The 18,870-nt window shown below is 37.7% G+C and overlaps 2 protein-coding genes across 3 annotated transcripts in view; one reads left to right on the top strand and one right to left on the bottom strand.

Annotated features, from left to right (window-relative positions):
• Positions 1–1,480: 1,480 nt before the first annotated feature.
• Positions 1,481–7,117, bottom strand: LOC118812227 (tetraspanin-8-like). The gene is made up of 9 exons (XM_036577035.1): positions 6,927–7,117; positions 6,668–6,724; positions 6,365–6,481; positions 6,114–6,188; positions 5,177–5,272; positions 4,745–4,870; positions 4,440–4,475; positions 4,279–4,362; positions 1,481–2,161 (listed from the first exon to the last, which is right to left on the bottom strand). Exons 1-9 carry the CDS (start codon positions 6,984–6,986, stop codon positions 2,024–2,026), a joined length of 789 nt encoding a protein of 262 aa, XP_036432928.1. The 5' UTR covers positions 6,987–7,117; the 3' UTR covers positions 1,481–2,023.
• A 9,030-nt stretch (positions 7,118–16,147) lies between these two features.
• ptprr (protein tyrosine phosphatase receptor type R) overlaps positions 16,148–18,870 on the top strand; it is a 72,704-nt gene continuing 69,981 nt past the window's right edge. For both annotated transcript variants that reach the window (XM_036577036.1, XM_036577038.1), the window contains exons 1-2: positions 16,148–16,428; positions 18,214–18,512. In XM_036577036.1, the coding sequence (XP_036432929.1) occupies positions 16,368–16,428; positions 18,214–18,512 (360 nt within the window). In that variant the 5' untranslated portion in view covers positions 16,148–16,367. The remainder of the gene's footprint in view (positions 16,429–18,213; positions 18,513–18,870) is intronic.

An 18,870-nucleotide genomic window follows, 5' to 3' on the forward strand; every position in this document is an offset into this window, starting at 1 on the left:
GGGGGAATTCCAGTGGGTTTTTTTTTCAAAATTTCAACATATCTGTGTTTGAGATGTAAACATGTAAAATAGTTCATTGTGGAGAAACTTAACAGCTCTTAACATTGGTGGTGAATGGCTTTTAAACAAAGGGTTTTAGGCCTAAACATTCTCAAAACTATTGTAAAATAATGTCTCAGGAATCAGGCAGCTTATTCATAACCATTTCATGTTATTTCATGCTTCAGCTTTCTGTGATGTCCATTAAACTGTACAACAGAACATTTCACAAACCACTCCAAATTACTTTGTTTACATTTTAACAACAGAATTATGCAGAATGTCGTGATGAGACCGTTTTCTGATATGAATAACGGTGCAAAGTTGTAAATGTGATTTCATCACAAAAACAAATCTGCCGATTGTGGTGTCAAGTTTCAAACTTGTTACCCATTACATCTGTATGACCACAATTATTCAGTGTGAAGTATGCTGTCCTACATGACAAACATGACATAGTAACATGCTGTAACACCTAGATAATATGACATTGAGCAGGTGAACAGGTGAAACACTAAAATGTGCAAGGGCAGCGGGTACTCCAGGACCAGTTGAAATCACCTGCTACAGAGGACCTCAAAATTTCTGCATAATTATATTGTTAACATGAATACAAAAGTCATTCCGAGTGGTTTAATGTGAAATGTTCCATTCTAGAGAAGCCGACAGACTCAGAATTGTTCACAGTGGTGGTGAAAGGAACCAGACGTCTGCAGAGGTTATTGCCTCTAAAAGCTCCCTCACAGAAAGTTTTTATACAAAATGGCTATATCTGTGTTTCAGACACTGAGACCATTGGTTCCCATCGCCACCTCCAGAAAAAAAATCAGTAAATGTTTCGAATTTAGAGTTAGGGTTTACGATAAAAAAATCACTTTAATGGAACAAAGAATCTTCAGGATAAGCCTCAAGAAACATCATCATTTGTTTTATGTCCAGACATTCTGTTGTCGCACAAAAGCATGATAAGATTATGCTTGATTTACAAGTACAAGATGAGCTGGTCAGGTTGACCTGGGGAGAGAGGTTCCAGAGAAGGAACTAGCGCACAATAAAGAGCACACTGGAATGAAAAATAATGTTTCCAACCAGTCAACTTCGTTTTAATATGTCGATTTGCATTCAGGAACACTTATGAGGGACTTTATAATTCAAATGCAACACAATAGGCAACACATACAAAATGGATCATTCTTTCAAAAATGCATTTTAGAAATTCACATTGATGTGTGACCTCTTAAAGCTGCAGTTAGTGATCGTGTAGAAACCAGGAAGTGTCAGCTTTTACCCTAGGCTATCCTTGGTGGAAGGAAACTCAGTGAGCGCACATGCAAACTAGAAAGTCATTTATAACAACAGACAAAAACCTAAACACACAAACAGTAGCTGTTGCATTTTATTCAAAAACAGCCTTAGTGAGTCAATAACAAGTCCATCAAGCTTATGGTTATAGTCAGATTTATTGTAGGAAACACTCAAGTTATTTATTACAGTCACATCCTCTTATAGTAAATATATATATATATATATATAAAAAGGTCACTGCAGGAAATACATTCATATTCTATCTTGTAACTCAGGAGGCAGGAAGCAGGGTTGGTGGCCACTGCACTTGAGTAGAAGGTCATTTACAAACAGTACAACAGCAGAAAAAAAAAAATATATATATATATATATAAAATTGGCCCAAAACCCTATTCAGAGATCCGTTTTCAATAAAGGTAAAGCTTTAAACTAAAAAAAAAAATCCCCTTTTCAAGAAAATGTTTCAGAACAAAGAAATGCAAGTTGATTTATTAGCCTGGCTTACAACGCTTTTCAGTAGAGCAAACAAAATGCTGAAAATGAAAAATGAACAAATAAAAAGCGCTAATGTCAGAGATAAGTGCAATTTATCAAATCTGTATCATCCATATGAGCAGCCAGCAAAGCTCTTTGGGCTAAATGTTTAAGCAAATGAGACTCTGAGAGCAAAGTGCTCTTACTAGGCAGACTGGATGAGCTCAGAGTACTTTGGTGGATGAGGGCTGACAGAGAAGATTGGCGGACTGCTGATACACTTGGGACGGGGAATAGCAGTGATACAGATAATCATTGCGAGTGACATCACTCCTCCCAAAAGCTGCACACAAACAGAGAAAGAGAGAGAGATTTACTAGACTAAAACTAGTGCTGGTTTCCATGCCTGCATAGTTTTTTTTTTACAGTTTATAAATTCACACAAATGTATGGTTTCCCCTTAAAACAAAAGCAGACAAAAATGCTGCATAACATTTAACAAACATACAAACAAAAGCAGCCCCCTTGAAGTCTGACAAACAACTCAACATGGTTGCGATTATCTAAGAATGCAGTTGTAACTGGTGCTACACTAGCTCCAGTGCAAAATTAAAGAAGCAAACTTCAAACACTGAACATGTCTTGGCCGACTACATGTGGTGTAAAATCTGTGTAAATGTGATTTTTACAGAATGGTTGCTTTAAAGTCAATATGAATCTGAAATCATAACGTACTTTTCTTCTGTACAGTTTGAGTGAAACATGGTAATGGGGTAGCTAAACTTGTTGCTTAATGCAAAGAAAATATTTCCATATATTTTTTTAAATGTTTATCAACTTTGCAACATATTTCCATGTATGTTTGACACATACATAAATGACACTACTGCATATACAGTTGTATACATAAATCATTACTTTTGCATAAGGCACATTTTATGTATTTCCACCAATATGTTAAATTTAGCAAATAAACAGTAATTGTGCATTAAAATGTCTTTTCTGTAGAGAATGTGTACTTTTCATTTATTAATCAACCAAACATGACCAAGAGTGCCCAAACTTTTGTATATGACTTCGATTTACATGTGTTTATTTTTCAATATATTGACATCTGCATATATTTAAAATGTCTCACACACACACACACACACACACACACACACACACACACACACACACACACACACACACAGATTTTTTCCCCACCATATGGGATAAACAGGGGAGGTGGGGAAGGTGACATGATAATACTGCTTAATATTATTTTCCCTACCCGCTGATGCAGAAAATGCACATACACTCACACGCACACGCACATGCCCACACGCACACAAATTCAATGTGAAATTCAGTGTGGAAATGGTGACGCCTGTGGAATACTTCAGTTTTGTGTCGACAAATAAGGCTTTGATTCAGATGAAGACTTCTTCAGGACCAGTATTCATGAAGCACTACACGTAAAGTCCCTAATACAATTGAGTCTGAGAACCATTTTGGAAACTTCACATCACAAGCCCAGGAAATGCAACATGGGGGTAAAACCACATGCAAGATGACCCACGTCGGAAAAAAACAACCTGACCTGATTTTTTACCACAAATTTAACCCTGTCTCAGACTGTAAGAACTGTAAATGGAGAAATCGCCAGCAGCAGTTTGGAATCATTGATCTTAATAATATAGATTTTTTCTAAAGGTACGCGCACAAAATTATTCTATTAAGATGCTGCCTCGCTACAACTTTGTTGGTTTCAACTACTTCCTACTACTGTAGGGATGAAGATGTGTTCTGAATGTCGAACCGAGTTATAAAATGATTCCATAATGACAGGAAAAGCTGTACAGAACTAAGAATGAATAATAATAATAATAATAATAATAATAATAATACCCGGAATGCCTCGCGTCTAAAAAGTGGTGATAATGTAAAGGAATTAACAAAAACAATTACAGAACATTATAATCTAATAAAACTTTAATTAGTCAATAAAACATCTTAAAATTTCTGGTGTCTAGTTTATAGTATTTGAATCTACTCTGTTTGAGTTACTGTACAAAAACCATGTATTACTAAATAAATGAAATGGCTTAACAAGCACAACATTATATAGCCTTTACTTTTTTAAGGATATAGGAATTTGGGAAAAACTGGGACTGAATCCAGCTGGATCAACACTACCCTGAACTATAACACTGATTTGTAGAGGGATTCAAATGCAAAGTCCAGCATTGCCTAAACATTATGTTCTCTCAAATATCAGTTTGAAACATCAGTCAGATTAAAAAAAATCTGTCTAATGCTGCTATTTATATGCCAATGCTGATGTTTTTCCCAATATCATTGTGCATCTCTTCTTCTTTTAGTTAATGTTTCCTCCCTCCCTTTCTGGAGGTATCCTAGCTTCATCCTAATAGGAACCCATCTCCACCCAAAAAAAGTAGTTAACAGTGTACTTACAGCCAAAGTTGCAAAGCCAAAGAGCACACCCAAGGTGACGTCAAACACCAGACTGATATATTGCAGCATCATGAAGCCACACGGCTGAATTTGGGGAAAAAAAAATTAATAAGGAGTTTTTGAAGGAGATATGAAGTGATATTAAAGATAAGACATCTCACCTGTGAGTAGACCATCCTGCTCCTCACCTCAAATATCTGCAGGAAGCATAATGAACATTGCAGGACACCACATGAATATACACTATCCAACAGTTTGTTTGTGTTGTGGTGCAGCATGGATTTACACATGCACACACTCCTTTTTCCAATTTGCACATTAGCAGAAAACTGCTGAACACTTATGAAACTATCTCAGTATGTTAATCAAAAACTATGTGGTCATTCTTTTTTGTTATTTGTTACACTGTTGGTGACTTTAGTCTTCATCCTGAAGTAAAGCTCTGAATATCTGAATTAATCTGCACCTTCAGGTAAGTGTTTCTGGGGGTCATCTTCTGACACTGATCGGCCTCATCACTTCCACAGTCACATGATTCAGGAACTTGGTTTCCCCAGTCCTGGTAGCCATTAAAGAGTCCGCAACACTTGACCTGGTCAAAACAGATAGAATTCTGTGAAAAGACTCCAAGAATCCAGCTGCATCATCCTCAGCAACATTAACAAAAGTTAAAGGAATACACTACACATTAAAAGCAATGCCCATTGGCTCCTATTAGTTTATTTTGAGTAATAGCATTTTCTGTTTTGTAGTACAAGGAAATGCATCAAAATTTTTGTCTGGGCTAATCAACCACATGCAACAGATACAGTAGATAGACCTTTTTGGGTTGAAAAAACACTGCAGTATTCGTACCACCGTATGAGCTTGTAAGATGCATAAATGGATTTGGATATACCTGCTTCTGAATATAATCCATAGCGTTCTTGACATCTTCACTGGCTGCATCCAGAGGTACAGCCTTGTTAAGTTCTTGCTTCATCACTGACGTCACCTGAATTAATATGAACATAAATAAATAAATGGATGGATGGATGGATGGAAGGAAGAGAAGGCGAGAACTGCAGTCAAAACCAGTTCCATCTAGAGCTAAACAAAGTGCTTACCATGCTTGCTCATACTTGCATACAATATTGCATCACTGTGCTTTTTCCTAATTGTTAATATGTAAACAAAATCATTCAGCATGGTTTAAGCGCGGCAAGATGCTCTGTTGTACAGAAACTTACGGCGTGAGAATTATTCACAATTGTGGTGATACGAACCATATCTCAGACGATTTAAATGCTTTTAAAATTTACCTCCCAAAAAGCTATTACATGAAATGTTTACAAAAGCAGAGTTTCATTCCGAAATGCTGCATGTCCATTACTTTTAAAAACAATAACGGCTGACATGTAATAGCACTGGTATTTCCTGTGTGTGTAAAGCACAATCCCAACAATGTACATTAATTATAAAAATTAAACAAAAAATATGAAAATTCTTGAAATGCATTCCAAAACAAAACCCTTCAAATAGGCTGCATGATGCCCAAGAACAGTGTTTAATAATGTTTTGGGACATGGTTTTGGCCGCAAGTGTTTTTTAAATTCACTCATGGCAACATAGTACCCAAAAGAAAACTTATGTAATAAAATAAAATGAAGACAAATATATGAAGTCAAAATGTTTCTCTACAACTGACCACCCCAAACCACTCTGAATGACTTTGTTTACATCTCAAGAACTGAATTATGCACCATATAAATCTCTCAAATCCCACTGTGGCTAAGTGTTTACAAAGTGCCTATGAAACTAGCATTACTTTAAATACAGAGAAGTGGCTCCAATACCTCTGGACGTGAGATCGCCATTACAATAGCCATGCGCAGAAGAGCAATTGTCCCCACACACATGAAGACGAAAAACTGCGAGACAGAAAAGTGGCGTCACGAATCATCCTGTGTTCTTTCCGACAGAATGCTGACAAAAAAAACTTGTGTTTCAGAATTAACAGCGCTAACAGTACTAACAGTCTGATCCAGCAGGTTCCTCTACTTTCGCACTTGAACGTTTGGCCGTGTGACGCAGATTCCTAACTTACCGCGATCAGGACATTCTTGTTCTCTTTCTGAGCGCCATAAGCTCCCAGAACAGCAAGGATGAAGGTGACGGCTCCGAAAACAACCAGGACGACGACTGCAGACAACTTGCTTTCATGCTTATTAAGAAGAGAAAAAAACACCTCAAACAGCACATTCTGTGAAGACACACCAGCAAACCAGATATCTAGCCTAGGCGAAGTACTGCTTTTAACAGTAGATTTTTGCAGATTACATGCTGAGGTACTGATATGGATCATTCTCTATCCACTTTCTAGATTATCAGCGTTTCACGTTGCTCTTACCTCATCCAGCTGGAGATGTACCAACAAGCCCAGGCCCAAAACCACAGCCCCAAATATCTACAAATCAAGCAACGGTCATTATAATCACATTACTGAAGAACAAACCAGAGCTTTAGAATGGTTAAATACACAGTATCTCAATTTAGCGTAAAGTAGCCACGTCAATGTAGCACAACAGTTACTTAAAAGTTTGCATAAAAGTCCCAGTCGACCAGCTTCCCACAGCCAACGACGTAATGCTATAACTGTCAACTCTTACCGCAAAAAGGACGTTAAAGAAAACGAAAATCCTCCGAAAACATGGGTTTATTTTCGCCATTTTCAAAGCAGCTCTTCTGACGGAAACGGAGAACCAACTGATTGTGGGATGGTACTACATTCCTATGTTCCGAAAATGAATACGGGGAAGTGGGCTGAACTTCACAAACTTAGGGCGGGCCTTCCAGTAAGCGTTGGAGAAAATGGTCACACGATTTATAGGAAATCTCTTACGTTCAAAAATGTCTGTTGTTGCTCAATAGACATAGCACCGTACTAGTTGAGTAGTAGACTACATTGTGTAAGATTTAAGAGGAATCAACTTTTATCGGTAGCAAAAACTAAGTTTCCAAAATAAATTTAAACCACTTTCACAACTTCTAACGCCACTGAATTTGCCCATATTCTACTTTATCCTGCTGCCACAGCACAGTAAAAAAAAATCCAGGAGCTGCTGTGGTAGTAGGCCTAAGTGCGCTAGTCAGCTGGAGTCAGAGAGCAGTAAGACCCTTGAGCTACCAGTTAAGAGAGCAGCTTTGCTTTGTACTCCGCCGATTCAGGTTTTAAATAAAGCCACGCTATGGCCACGAACTTCGACTTGTCTAAGCTTCTTTTGAGAACCACCCCCATCACACTACATGTACGCTTGAGTTAAAGTACAAAAGTACATCCTTTTACAAGTACTTAGGTGTCAAAAGTTAAAGTACAGTTAGTTATTAGGTTTATGCTATATTATTTTGCTGGACGACTTCTAACGCCTAAATAAAAACTGTGTTAGCTGTTTATTTCTGCAGCCATGCAGGTCTTGTTAATAGGACAAAAGTTTTTTTTACTCGTACCTATTCAATTTGTTTAGCTCTTTCTTTCTCTACTTTCACTCAAGTACAGAAGTTTTGTACTTTTGCCAGCACTGTGTGTACAAACCACTTTCAATACCGCAAGCTTTCTTCTTGCTCCTTGGAATTCCCTGCTATATTCAAAACAGTTTGAGTTGACGTAAAGAGGGGGCACATGCCCAGGCCGGTCAGATGTAGATCACTGTTATACAGATCTGGGCAGATCTGGGCAATAGTACAGTTTGTTTGAGTATCAGCACATAAAGGAAATACAGTCAGGTCCAAAAATACATGTGATCGACAGCAAAGTTGTCAACCACAGATTAAAGCATATTAAAGTTGATATTAAATAATGGATATGAGCTCAAAGTGCAGATTTAAGTTGAGGGTATTTACATCTAAATGGGGTGAATAGTGTAGCAATTACAACCAGTTCACCAAGTGTATTTATCAAATATATTTTTGCAATGTATAAAAACATGTATTTGTTAAATATCTTGTTAGATAAATTTTATTATATTTTTCAACTTTATGCAGTTTTAAGAAAGTTACAGGTATAACTAAATATACATGAACTAAATGAATGTACTGACTTAACCAGTGTACGTATGCGGTAAGACAGCGCTCACACAAAATGTATTTAAGATAAACAAGATATCGAATCATCGAAATGAATTTTCACAGTTTATCAATACCTATCAATACTACGACACTTGCTTTTGCCATGTTAAAGGTTTACTTGCTAATACCTAAAATTAAGATACTGGAATACAAATTAATTTCAAAAGGTATTTCAAACAATGCATTAATCCAGTATTTTGGCTATTTTCATACATTTTCAAATGTATTTGATAAATATATTCATACATTAATAAATATAATACATACATCAATTTTTGTATGCTACATTTTTATGTGCAATATTTATCTATAGATTTTTAAATAAATGTATTTGAAAATATATTCGGTTAATATGGCAATTTATTCTGAAGTGCATGTTAGTGTTTGGAATGTATTTTGGCATGGACTGCAATGTATTTGAAATGTATTTCAAATATATAAAAAAATATATGTCCGTATATTGTTTTACAAATTTGTTTACTGCTGCTGTCTTCAGTTCCAACTTGTTCTTGGTGTGTTTTTACCTTCAGTTTTGCAATCAGTTTTGACTTGGCTTCTGGTCATTGTCCATCTGCACTGTGAAGCACCGTCCAAGGAGTCTTGAAGTATTTGGCTGAATCTGAGCAGATAGTAACCATATACACTTCAGAATTCATCCTGCTGCTTTTGACAGCAGTCATATCATCAAAGGAGTCAATTCCACTGGCAGCCATTCATGCCTGTGTCATGAGACTACCTCCACCATGCTTGACAGATGTAATGAGGTGGTATGCTTTGTATGACTTTTGGTGTTTTTGAATCTTGGTGTGTCTTCTGGTACCAAATAGTTGATTTGGCCACACTTTATGTTTTTGCTATTTATCTGATAGGTTTGTTTTGAGTTTTTCAGTCTAATGATGACTTGTTAGTGATGGTCCTTGGACCTCTTTGCATTTTGGAGAGTTAACAGTAACAGATTCCAAATGCAAATGCCATGCTTGAAATCAACTGTAGACTTTTATTCCCTGCTTACTTGTAAGTGAAAGAATGAGGGAATAACACACACCCAGCCATGGGTGTTACTAGGCCAGTTTTAGGCCTAGTTCAAATCATGTGTAGTTTATTCTCAGTCAAAATATATTGTGATAGCAGGGCTTGACAAGGGGAAGGAAGTGCTGCTGCTCTATTCCAGCACTGCCTCTGCTGTGCTACCAGAGTGAAAAGTGGAACACTTGACTAGGCCAATCATAACAGACCTAATAAGTTGTATGGCAATCATATCAGGTCTGTGGGAGGTTTTATGGGAGGTTCTCTGGTTTTATCTTTGCAGAGTAGCATCAGTCAGCAACACAGAGACTAGGCCAGAACACAGAGAGAAACAGTAAGTAGTTACAAGAGTAAATATGCACACCTACAATGTGGATTTGAGGCAAATTATGGTCAGTATAACTAGCTATCAGGTCTTTTATTCACTTGCTTATTAGATAACTTTGGGCTTTCATTAGGAAATTCTGTTACCTAGTTTCCTACAGAGCAAAATCACGCTCTTTCTGATTGCACCAACAGAGATTGAACTGATCTATAATCTGTGTATTTGAATAGTATAGGACCTTGCAGAATATCTAAAACAGAAGATGTAGCATTGCAAGACTTCAGTACCTTTTCTTTATCTGTGCCTATCTAAGTGGATAGATATAGTGTTTAAGTCATAGCTCTGTGCTTAATATGGAATACGAAGACACAGATCTACTTGTGCCAATTTGACCAAATGGCCAAATAGCCATTTTTCATACATTTTCTGGCTGTTGCTAATCATGTTTATGATGAACAGACATTTTGGGGCCATTAAAAAATTCTCCTGGGGCACCATGCCCCCAGAGCCCCCTATCCATGAACCTCTAGTGACGCCCCTGGCCATGGAACAGCTGAGCAGCCAATTGTCTGATTACTTCTGAAGCTCTAAAAATAGGGGGGCTGTGTATGAAAATGGTTTTAATTTCTATACCGTTCACCCAATTTGGATATTAATTTGTTCCAGCACAGAAGGAAAGCACATTATTTCAGATGAATTTAATAGGTAATGGCAGTCTTGAATTCATTACAGTGAGTGGTGTTAAATGTCACATTGAACATGTTGTCTATTTCAGCTTAGTCTGTGTCCTTTTCACACTCCAGCACAGTACGTAGTGGTCTTGGGCTGGTTTCTTTGCAGTTTCCCCTGTGCAGACAAGAAGGCCTTGGGGTGGCGAGCCTCAAACATACCCCAAGAAGTGTCTGGTGCTAAAGAATGTGACAGACCCACCCTGTCCATGGTCTGGTCCAACTAGAAGGAGGGTGTTACTCCATACACCTATAGGGATGCTGTGAAGAGAAACAGTAAGAATCTTGGTTCCCAGTCCCAATCCTGGGAACCCCACAATCTGTTTTCTCTCTTTTAACACACGAGATGGGCTTGTATTTTTGTTATTTCATATATGTCCAGTGCATATATCCACTTCAAATTTACACACGTTTTGATTTGTACTTTTGAATACAAGCAAAATGGTTTGTATTCATTAGCATCAATGAGAATAGGCTTTAAAATGATACTAATAGGGAAAGTATGTTCAGACACTATATTAAAATACACAAATATGTAAATGTTAAAAATGAAATCCAGTTTTACATATTATTGTTGCAAAAATAAAAATGTTATTGTGCAAATTACACCTGGTGTCATTATAAAAATCACCATTGGTTGGGAAGTTTTCCTGCAATGTGTAGCAATCATGGTAAAGGTGAAGGAGCTTCCTAATGTTGTCAGGGACAACATTATTAAACAACACATGAATGGAAAAAGCAACAGAGCCCTAGCAAAGATCCTAAACATCCCTGTCAGAACAATTAGTTCATTAAGATGAGAAGCAAGCAGTTACATGAAAAGAGTTGCACAGAGAAGTATGGAGGTAGGTGCATCATGACATGGGGCTGCTTCTCTGCAAACAGTACTGGGACATTTACATGTTATCAACATGAATGAAGATGGACATTTCAACAAGACAATGACCCCAAATGTACAGCCAAAATAACTCAAGACATAATAACATAAGAATTACTAAAAAAGATAAAGGTGCTTGCCTGGTCTAGCCAATCTTCAGAATTGGACCTCATTAAAATTTATGAAGGATTTTGAAATGGCAAGTCCAACAAAGGAAGCCTCGTAACTTCAGGGCATTTGAAAACGGTTTGCCAAGACGAATAGATCAAAACTGAAACTCAATTCTGCAAACAGCTAAATACTTTTTTGCAGTAGACATCTGTAATTGGCTACAATGGCTTTACGACACAGTCTTCGTGTATGCTTATGAATACATACCTTTTGTTCCTATTTCTAAATACAAAGTCAAAAGACATTATGTGTGTAATTTGAAGTGGATATATATACTGGAATTACATTAAGTAACAAAAACAAAAGTGTCTGAGTAATTGATATTGTTTATCCACACCGTACATCTGTTTGATGGTTTTTTGTTGTTTGTTTATTTTTTTGGCTGTGTGTATGTGTTTATCCTTCGTCAGGGCTACCATGAACTAAGAAAAAAGGCCTCTTCTTGATTCACAACACCATGCCATTTGCCATTTGCATGAAGGACTTTTTATTGATCTTTTAAAGACATTCCAAGTCACCATGCTGAGAAATATGTTGAGACATCTCCTTCTCAAGGTTTGTGGCACATCTCAAAGTTTGTGTTCTGTGCTGTTATCCAGTGTCGACCAGAGGAGGATGGGTTCCCCTTTTGAGTCTGGTTCCTCTCAAGGTTTCTTCCTCCTGTTGAACGAGTTTTTCCTTGCCACTGTCGCCAAGGCTTGCTCACTGGGGGTGTGGACCCGGATTCTCTGTAAAGCTGCTTTGTGACAACATTTGTTGTAAAAGGCGCTATATAAATAAATTTGACTTGACTTGACTTGACATGTTCCCTCTGCTAACTATCCTGGGTGAAAGTTCTCCTGATGCATTTTTACTAAACTGTTCTGGCCTTCCAGACCTGATGGAGTCAGTTTTCATAGTTTTGCAGATGAGACACAGCTATACATATCTGTAGCGCCAGATGATATCACTACTATAGTTGTCTGTCCAGCATTGTTAGCTGGAGGAATAGCATTTTTTGGGCTAAATGAAAACAAGCCAGAAGTGCTTGTAAGTGAGAATGAAGCAATAAGAAAAAAAAAAAAGTTTTAGAAAAGACTTGGAACTCTGGCTTTACAAACAACATCTTAAGTTAAAATTCTTGGTGGACTTTTAAACCACTTATTAATAACATTTCTAAAACTGCCTTCTGTCATCTAAGGAATGCTGCAAGTTTGAGACCCTCTACTTAAAAGATGGCAAGAAATCAATCCATACTTTTGTTTTTTCTTTTACTATTGGAATGCATTACTAACAGGATTACAAACAAACTACTACTGTACAGCTTTATTACAAACTTTTATTAATTTTTTTTAAAGGGTACAACACCTTCTGACATCTCTGAATGTCTGCTAAGCTATGTTTTAAATTGTGCATTAAGGTCAGAACCTTTCAGAACATTATGCCAAAAGTTTCAGAAGCCTACTCTTTATTTTGTTATAGCTTCACAATTCCAACTTTTACTCAAGCTGTGAATATGAATATAAGCAACATAACTGCTGTCAATCTACTGTATACAACAAGAAAAAAAATGCTTCTCAAAAGCACTGCCTATTGGCTGTCAAAGCAAAAAGAACTGTTTTGCCTAATATAATAGAGAAATATCATTAAAAGCCCACTAAAATCTCTACAGTCATCCAGGTGAAGACCATGAAATTCAGTCAATGAATAATGGACTGATTCTGGTTTTAATTTGTACTTCATCCAAGCCAAACGACAGAAGAAGAGACGAGAGAGTGGCGTAAAAGTCATATGCAAAAAAAGAAAGGGACAATGTGTGAAGGCCCTTGGAATTGATCTTCCATCCCCTTGTTGTGCCCTTTCTTAAGATCATTCAGTGCTAGCATTCTTCATATTCCACTTATGAAATTTAAAGCAAACGGTGAAGCATTTTGTTTTTTACACTTTACCATAGCAACCGCTTAGCTGAATGAAAAACAGGATGCCCATCTCCATACTTTCCTTTCAATTACCCATCAAGGCCATTATGCCTCTAAGATCTAGACCTTAGCAATCGCCTGGGATACCTTAACAAATGGTTAGCAACACCTTAGCAACCACCTAAAAGACTGTATAAACACCCTAGCAACCATCTGAGAACTGCGTCAGCTGCACAATCACTCTACATTTTCTTCAGGAAGTTTTAGAAAAGTTTTTAGAAAAGAAAAGTAATTGGTGTTCTTATAGAAATTATTACTTTTGTTATAATTTTCTTTTTTTATCACTTACATCTTACTGTTTGTAGATTTTACTACTTCATGTTTCTATTTCTTGTTAGTTTTCTATCTTTCTTATTTTTAAGCTCACAAGCACTTTAAATGTATGAAAAGTGCTATAAAAAAAGGTTATTATTAATGCTTATTATTATTAAGATAATCAGTCCATTTTTTTGCCCTCCTTTAAAAATTTGAAAGATTTAGAAAAGTTGTCTACTTTGCTCAGCATTGCATAAATAAACTCTCCTCCACACACCTTAATGGAGGCAGCAGGCTTAATGCTCATAAACCTTATGTTAGGCATAATGACCTTGATGGCCTACTGAATAGAAAGTATGAAGGTGGACATTCTGTTTTTCTTTCACAGTGTGTGACTTTGATTTCTGACACAATGGTAGACTAAACAATGGCACTGTACAGTTAGGGTATACAGCAAATTGAACTTTATATCTTTTTAAATTTAACTATACATGTTAGTAAAAGTTCACTGTCTACTACAGTGCGTATCTTACAAGCAGTAGTTTAATATAAACTGAACATCAGCACCCATCCCTAATGTGCTGAGGGGTATGTCCACCAGCAGGTTACATTTCTAAATTAAAATATTCTTCCAGGAATTTATCTTCCTGGCTTCATAATTTGTAGATGCACATCTGGTAGCTGTCACATCCAATTGATGTTAAAACAAGGCTTCCAGCTTGCTAGGTGAAGAATCTCCAACAATTTCCACATGGATTTCAAGTTCAAGTTTCAAGTTTATTTGTCATTTGCACAACATGTCAGGACATTCATGCATTGAAATGCTTGTGGTGAGGCTCAGCTAATCACTCTACAGAAAGTAAACAAAGTAAAAATAAAAATACAAGAAAATACTAAAACTGAAATATACTAAATATACACAAAATATACACAACATACAGACACAGACGGGAGAAAAGAAAACTCCTAGGGTACAACACTAAAATCCTCTCTGCTATGTACAAATATATTTATATCAAACACGGAATAATTGTGAACCTGGTGCTGGTTTCATTTATCTAACTTTTACTTCAGTAATCAGTGCTATGGCATTACAACTAAGCTTCTTTCAAGAGACGAGAAAGCATGGCCATCAAGTACCGAAATTTTTGAAATTCTAAAACCACTCTTCAGTCATGTTCACCCCAAAGAAACAAACAGTCTGAACCAATACTATGGCAGCGTGGTTTGGACTGCATGGTCAGTGTTATGCATCAGAAATTACAAATACAGTGAAAAATGTGGGACAGATATGTTTCACTTCTTGACATCCCAGCAAAATGTGTATTAGTTATTCCACAAGATTGATGCCAAATGGTCACACTAATTTGACACAGATCATAGTATATTGTCTTTTCTGTAAATAACGTTTATGTGAATAATGAAAAAAAATAATAAAAATCCTATTTTGGTGACGGGGTGGACATGTGATGCTTCGCGGACCCTGTCAAGGACGGAGAAGGCAACCAATTAAATTGCGGAGATGTAAAACTGCCCAAATTCCTACAGAAAAATCATACCTTTTTCACCTACATGAACTTTGAAGTAAAATAACACCTTTAGCCTGGATGGTATTACACCAATCTCCCATGCAGTTTTCTCATAGGAGACCATTATTCTAACCATATTACTGTAGTTGAGACATAGATCTACTATGCTGCTTTGCTAACAGTATCCCCCATTGGTGAAAGAGAGAGACAGAGAGAGAGAGAGAGAGAGAGAGAGAGAGAGAGAGAGAGAGAGAATAGGGCATGCAAGATTGTTCTAGATTGTTTCTATACACTTCTCGAGCCGTTATAATACGGCTATCTTTAGTTACAGCACTAACACACCTAAGTGGACCAGTTTCAGAAGCTGAGGTCTTAGCGAAGACCCCATCCACAGTGCTTTACAAACAAGACAGCATATTGGATTGAAAAGGTTCTCTTTCTTCATACTCATCCATTGTATTTGGAGAGGGCTGTCATTGTCTCACCTGTTCATTTACAATTGCAGGGCTGTTGCAATTACTCAGTTAACCTCGACTGCTTTGAAAAAAAGATATCCAAATACATTAATGGTGAATCGACAATGATCAGTTGGCAATTTGCATGATCAGTCTTAAAGGCACAGTAACTCACACAGCCTGTTTCATTCTAAAGGGATAAAGAGAGGCTGGCAAGTGATTATGTAAAAAATGAATTACGACTGTTTTGGCACATAGAATCACATGAAGGTCATAAGAGGACCTCGATGAAAAAATACAAGAAAAATGTAGGCTCTTTAATGTTTACCATCAGCATGGGGGCATTGGTCCCACAAAGAGCTAAATACAAAGCCATACACACACACAGCAAGTCTGAGCTGCGCGTGCAGCTGATGCTCGCCATCCTCCCTTGACTGTACATGACCGTATCTGTGATACAGCGGCGTGGACGCGAGACCCTCCGCCACATCGGTTGTGGATTTCAGGTTTCAGTCAACATTATAAGCGGTGTAGAAGCCTGAATAGAAGCGTGCATTTTCCCGTTGCTGAGGTCAAGCGCGATAAAAAAGGCGTGTCTCAGTACATCCTCAGCGTAGACTGCCAAACGCTCGTTTCGATGGTGTGGTGAGTGCACGAGGACATGAATGGACAAAACGGCATCTGCGTCCTCCTTTCTTTCCTGCTTAGAGTGCACACTGCAGGTGGGTGCATGAGCTCTGTTTTACTCTTCATTCATTTATGGTATCTTTTATGTGTTGTTTTTATTCAGACGGTTTCAATCCGTCGACGGTTCATCTGTGCAGGCAGGTGACTCCTACCCAGTTTAGTAATTCACTGGGAGACGCTGGAGAGGAAAACCTATCCGTAAATTAGAATTAGACATTGTAGTATTTTGCACCATAACGGGTAACGTTTGTCATTGTTAATCTGTGTTTTAAGTACCAGTGCAGCCAGTCATCGTCACCTAAAATGAATCTCTCTCTCTCTCTCTCTCTCTCTCTCTCTCTCTCTCTCTATATATATATATATATATACACATATATATATATATATATATATATATACATGCATATGTAAACACGGGAACATGTGATTGCAGTATAAACACATTTGCATTGTATTAGGTTTACTGGAAGGAGGTACCCTGCTTATTTCATATCCATCCGTATGGCGCCTTCAGTTTCCGACCCCTAGTCGCACGTGATTGGCTGCCTCAAGTCCTCGACCGGAAATGGCTCGGTCGCCGGGGAGAAAACGTGAGAGCTGTTGTCTTAACGAAGAGGTGCTCACACTGTAGAATAACCGTATTTACTACGTTTTTGTATTTCTGGCCATGTTTTCTTGTCAACCCAACGCATTTGCCTTTGGACTGACAAGCCAGTCTCGTAGGCCAGTTTCGCTGAGACCCTGAACGTCATGACGTGTTTGTGTTTTCATGATTTACCAACCGTATTAGTCCCGCTCCGGAATTGCGCAGTTTTGTGTTTTCCCAAAGCGTTTGCTCAAGTCTTTCTCAAGCTCAGTGAGGTTGAATGGAATGGAGAAAAGAAAAACACAGCAATTTTAGGTGCAAGTGGACTACAGGACTACAATTGGGAAACACTTGTACAGTATGTGTTGTGATGTATTTAGGCATTTGTGCTTAAAAAATGGCCGAAGTTCATTTTGTTAGCAGTTTTTAACAAAATGTCGTACCAAGTGCCATTTATCTGAAACCATTCCGAGACTCACTGTCGCCAAAATCTTCTTCTTTCAGAAGTCGGCTGGTGTATTTTCGATCGTTATCGTTTACCAGTTTATTTGTACGATTTTTAAAGTTCACGATCCCGTAAGTGGACATGAGCTCACCGACACCACTGTAAGAAAAACAGCCCCGGATTTTCAAGACTTTGACATTTCCACCTCTGTGCTTTACAGTACCGTTAGTGCAGTCTGGTTAGAATGATCTCCACAAAACGAATCTGCAGTCAGTTTGTTGTCCTGCTAAAAGTGTTTTTCTCAGAAACAAATGTTATTTTGTTTATTTTTAAGAAACCTAAAGAAGCTTATTAAAATTGATTAATGGATGATTAATAAATGTCCAAATACTCTTTGGGGCCACTACAAAGGGCTCATAGCAGCTGATGTTCTGTCCTGTTCCAGCTGTGTCATCTAGATGATGTAGGCCTATAAACCCGAGCAACGCAGAATGCGCTACCCAAAATTATAGAAAGTCAAGTGGGAGATGAATAATTTCTCGTAGAACTGTAGGAGCTAAACAGTAGTCTGCCTAGTCTAGACAGTTATCTGTTCTGATATAAGATAAAAGATTACTAAAATAAAATTAAGCCCTCCACTCAAAATCAATGGATTATCAAAAATAAAATTCCTATGGCTTAATTAAAATGCTTGAGGTTATTAACCATATACTTATTTATTTTTTTTTGCTTTTTTTTTGGACCCTAAAGAGTTTCCATGCTAAGTATTGCATTCTGTCTTTCTTTCAGGAGGCTTCTCAGGGGATGCTGAGAGGTATCGGTCACGGCAGTATGGCCATATGGTGCCAGTCGCTCCTGTGTATCGACACGTGGACTCTCAGGGCCGGGAGCATGCACTGAAATTTAACAGTGCATCTCTTCGTGCCCAGTCTCGTGCCCATATAGCCAAGCTAATGCCCTCCGCACTCCTCGAGTCACGTTTCCGGCAGGTACCACATGATCGCTCAGGTGTCAGCTTCCTAGCCAGGACCGACCATGAGGTTCATGTGGAGAACACACCTCTATCAGCCAGTCATATCGTCACCATGGTGAGTGCCTTGTGGGGTCACAGCAGGTGGAGCAGAGCTCTAATGAGTTGTTATTTACGGCTGTGTGATGCAATACCACTGTACACAAGGCTTATAGAGGCTTATGGTTTCTTGCGCTTTTTGGTATGATGAAATTTGCAAGACATCTAAAGTGGCTTTTGAGTTGATACGAATGGAAATGTTATGATTTAGATTTGTCATTTTGTAGAGATCTGTTGTTTTCAAATATTAGATTTGAATGTACAAATGGTGGTTCACTTTCTGCTCAGACTGCATTTACCAGCTTCTCTCTTCATTATCAAATGACAAAAAATACAAAAAAGATATTTAGTCTTGTTTGCAGTCTGAAATTCAGTGC

Source organism: Colossoma macropomum, unplaced genomic scaffold (genome assembly GCF_904425465.1).
Source record: "Colossoma macropomum unplaced genomic scaffold, Colossoma_macropomum, whole genome shotgun sequence".
Taxonomy (NCBI): domain Eukaryota; kingdom Metazoa; phylum Chordata; class Actinopteri; order Characiformes; family Serrasalmidae; genus Colossoma; species Colossoma macropomum.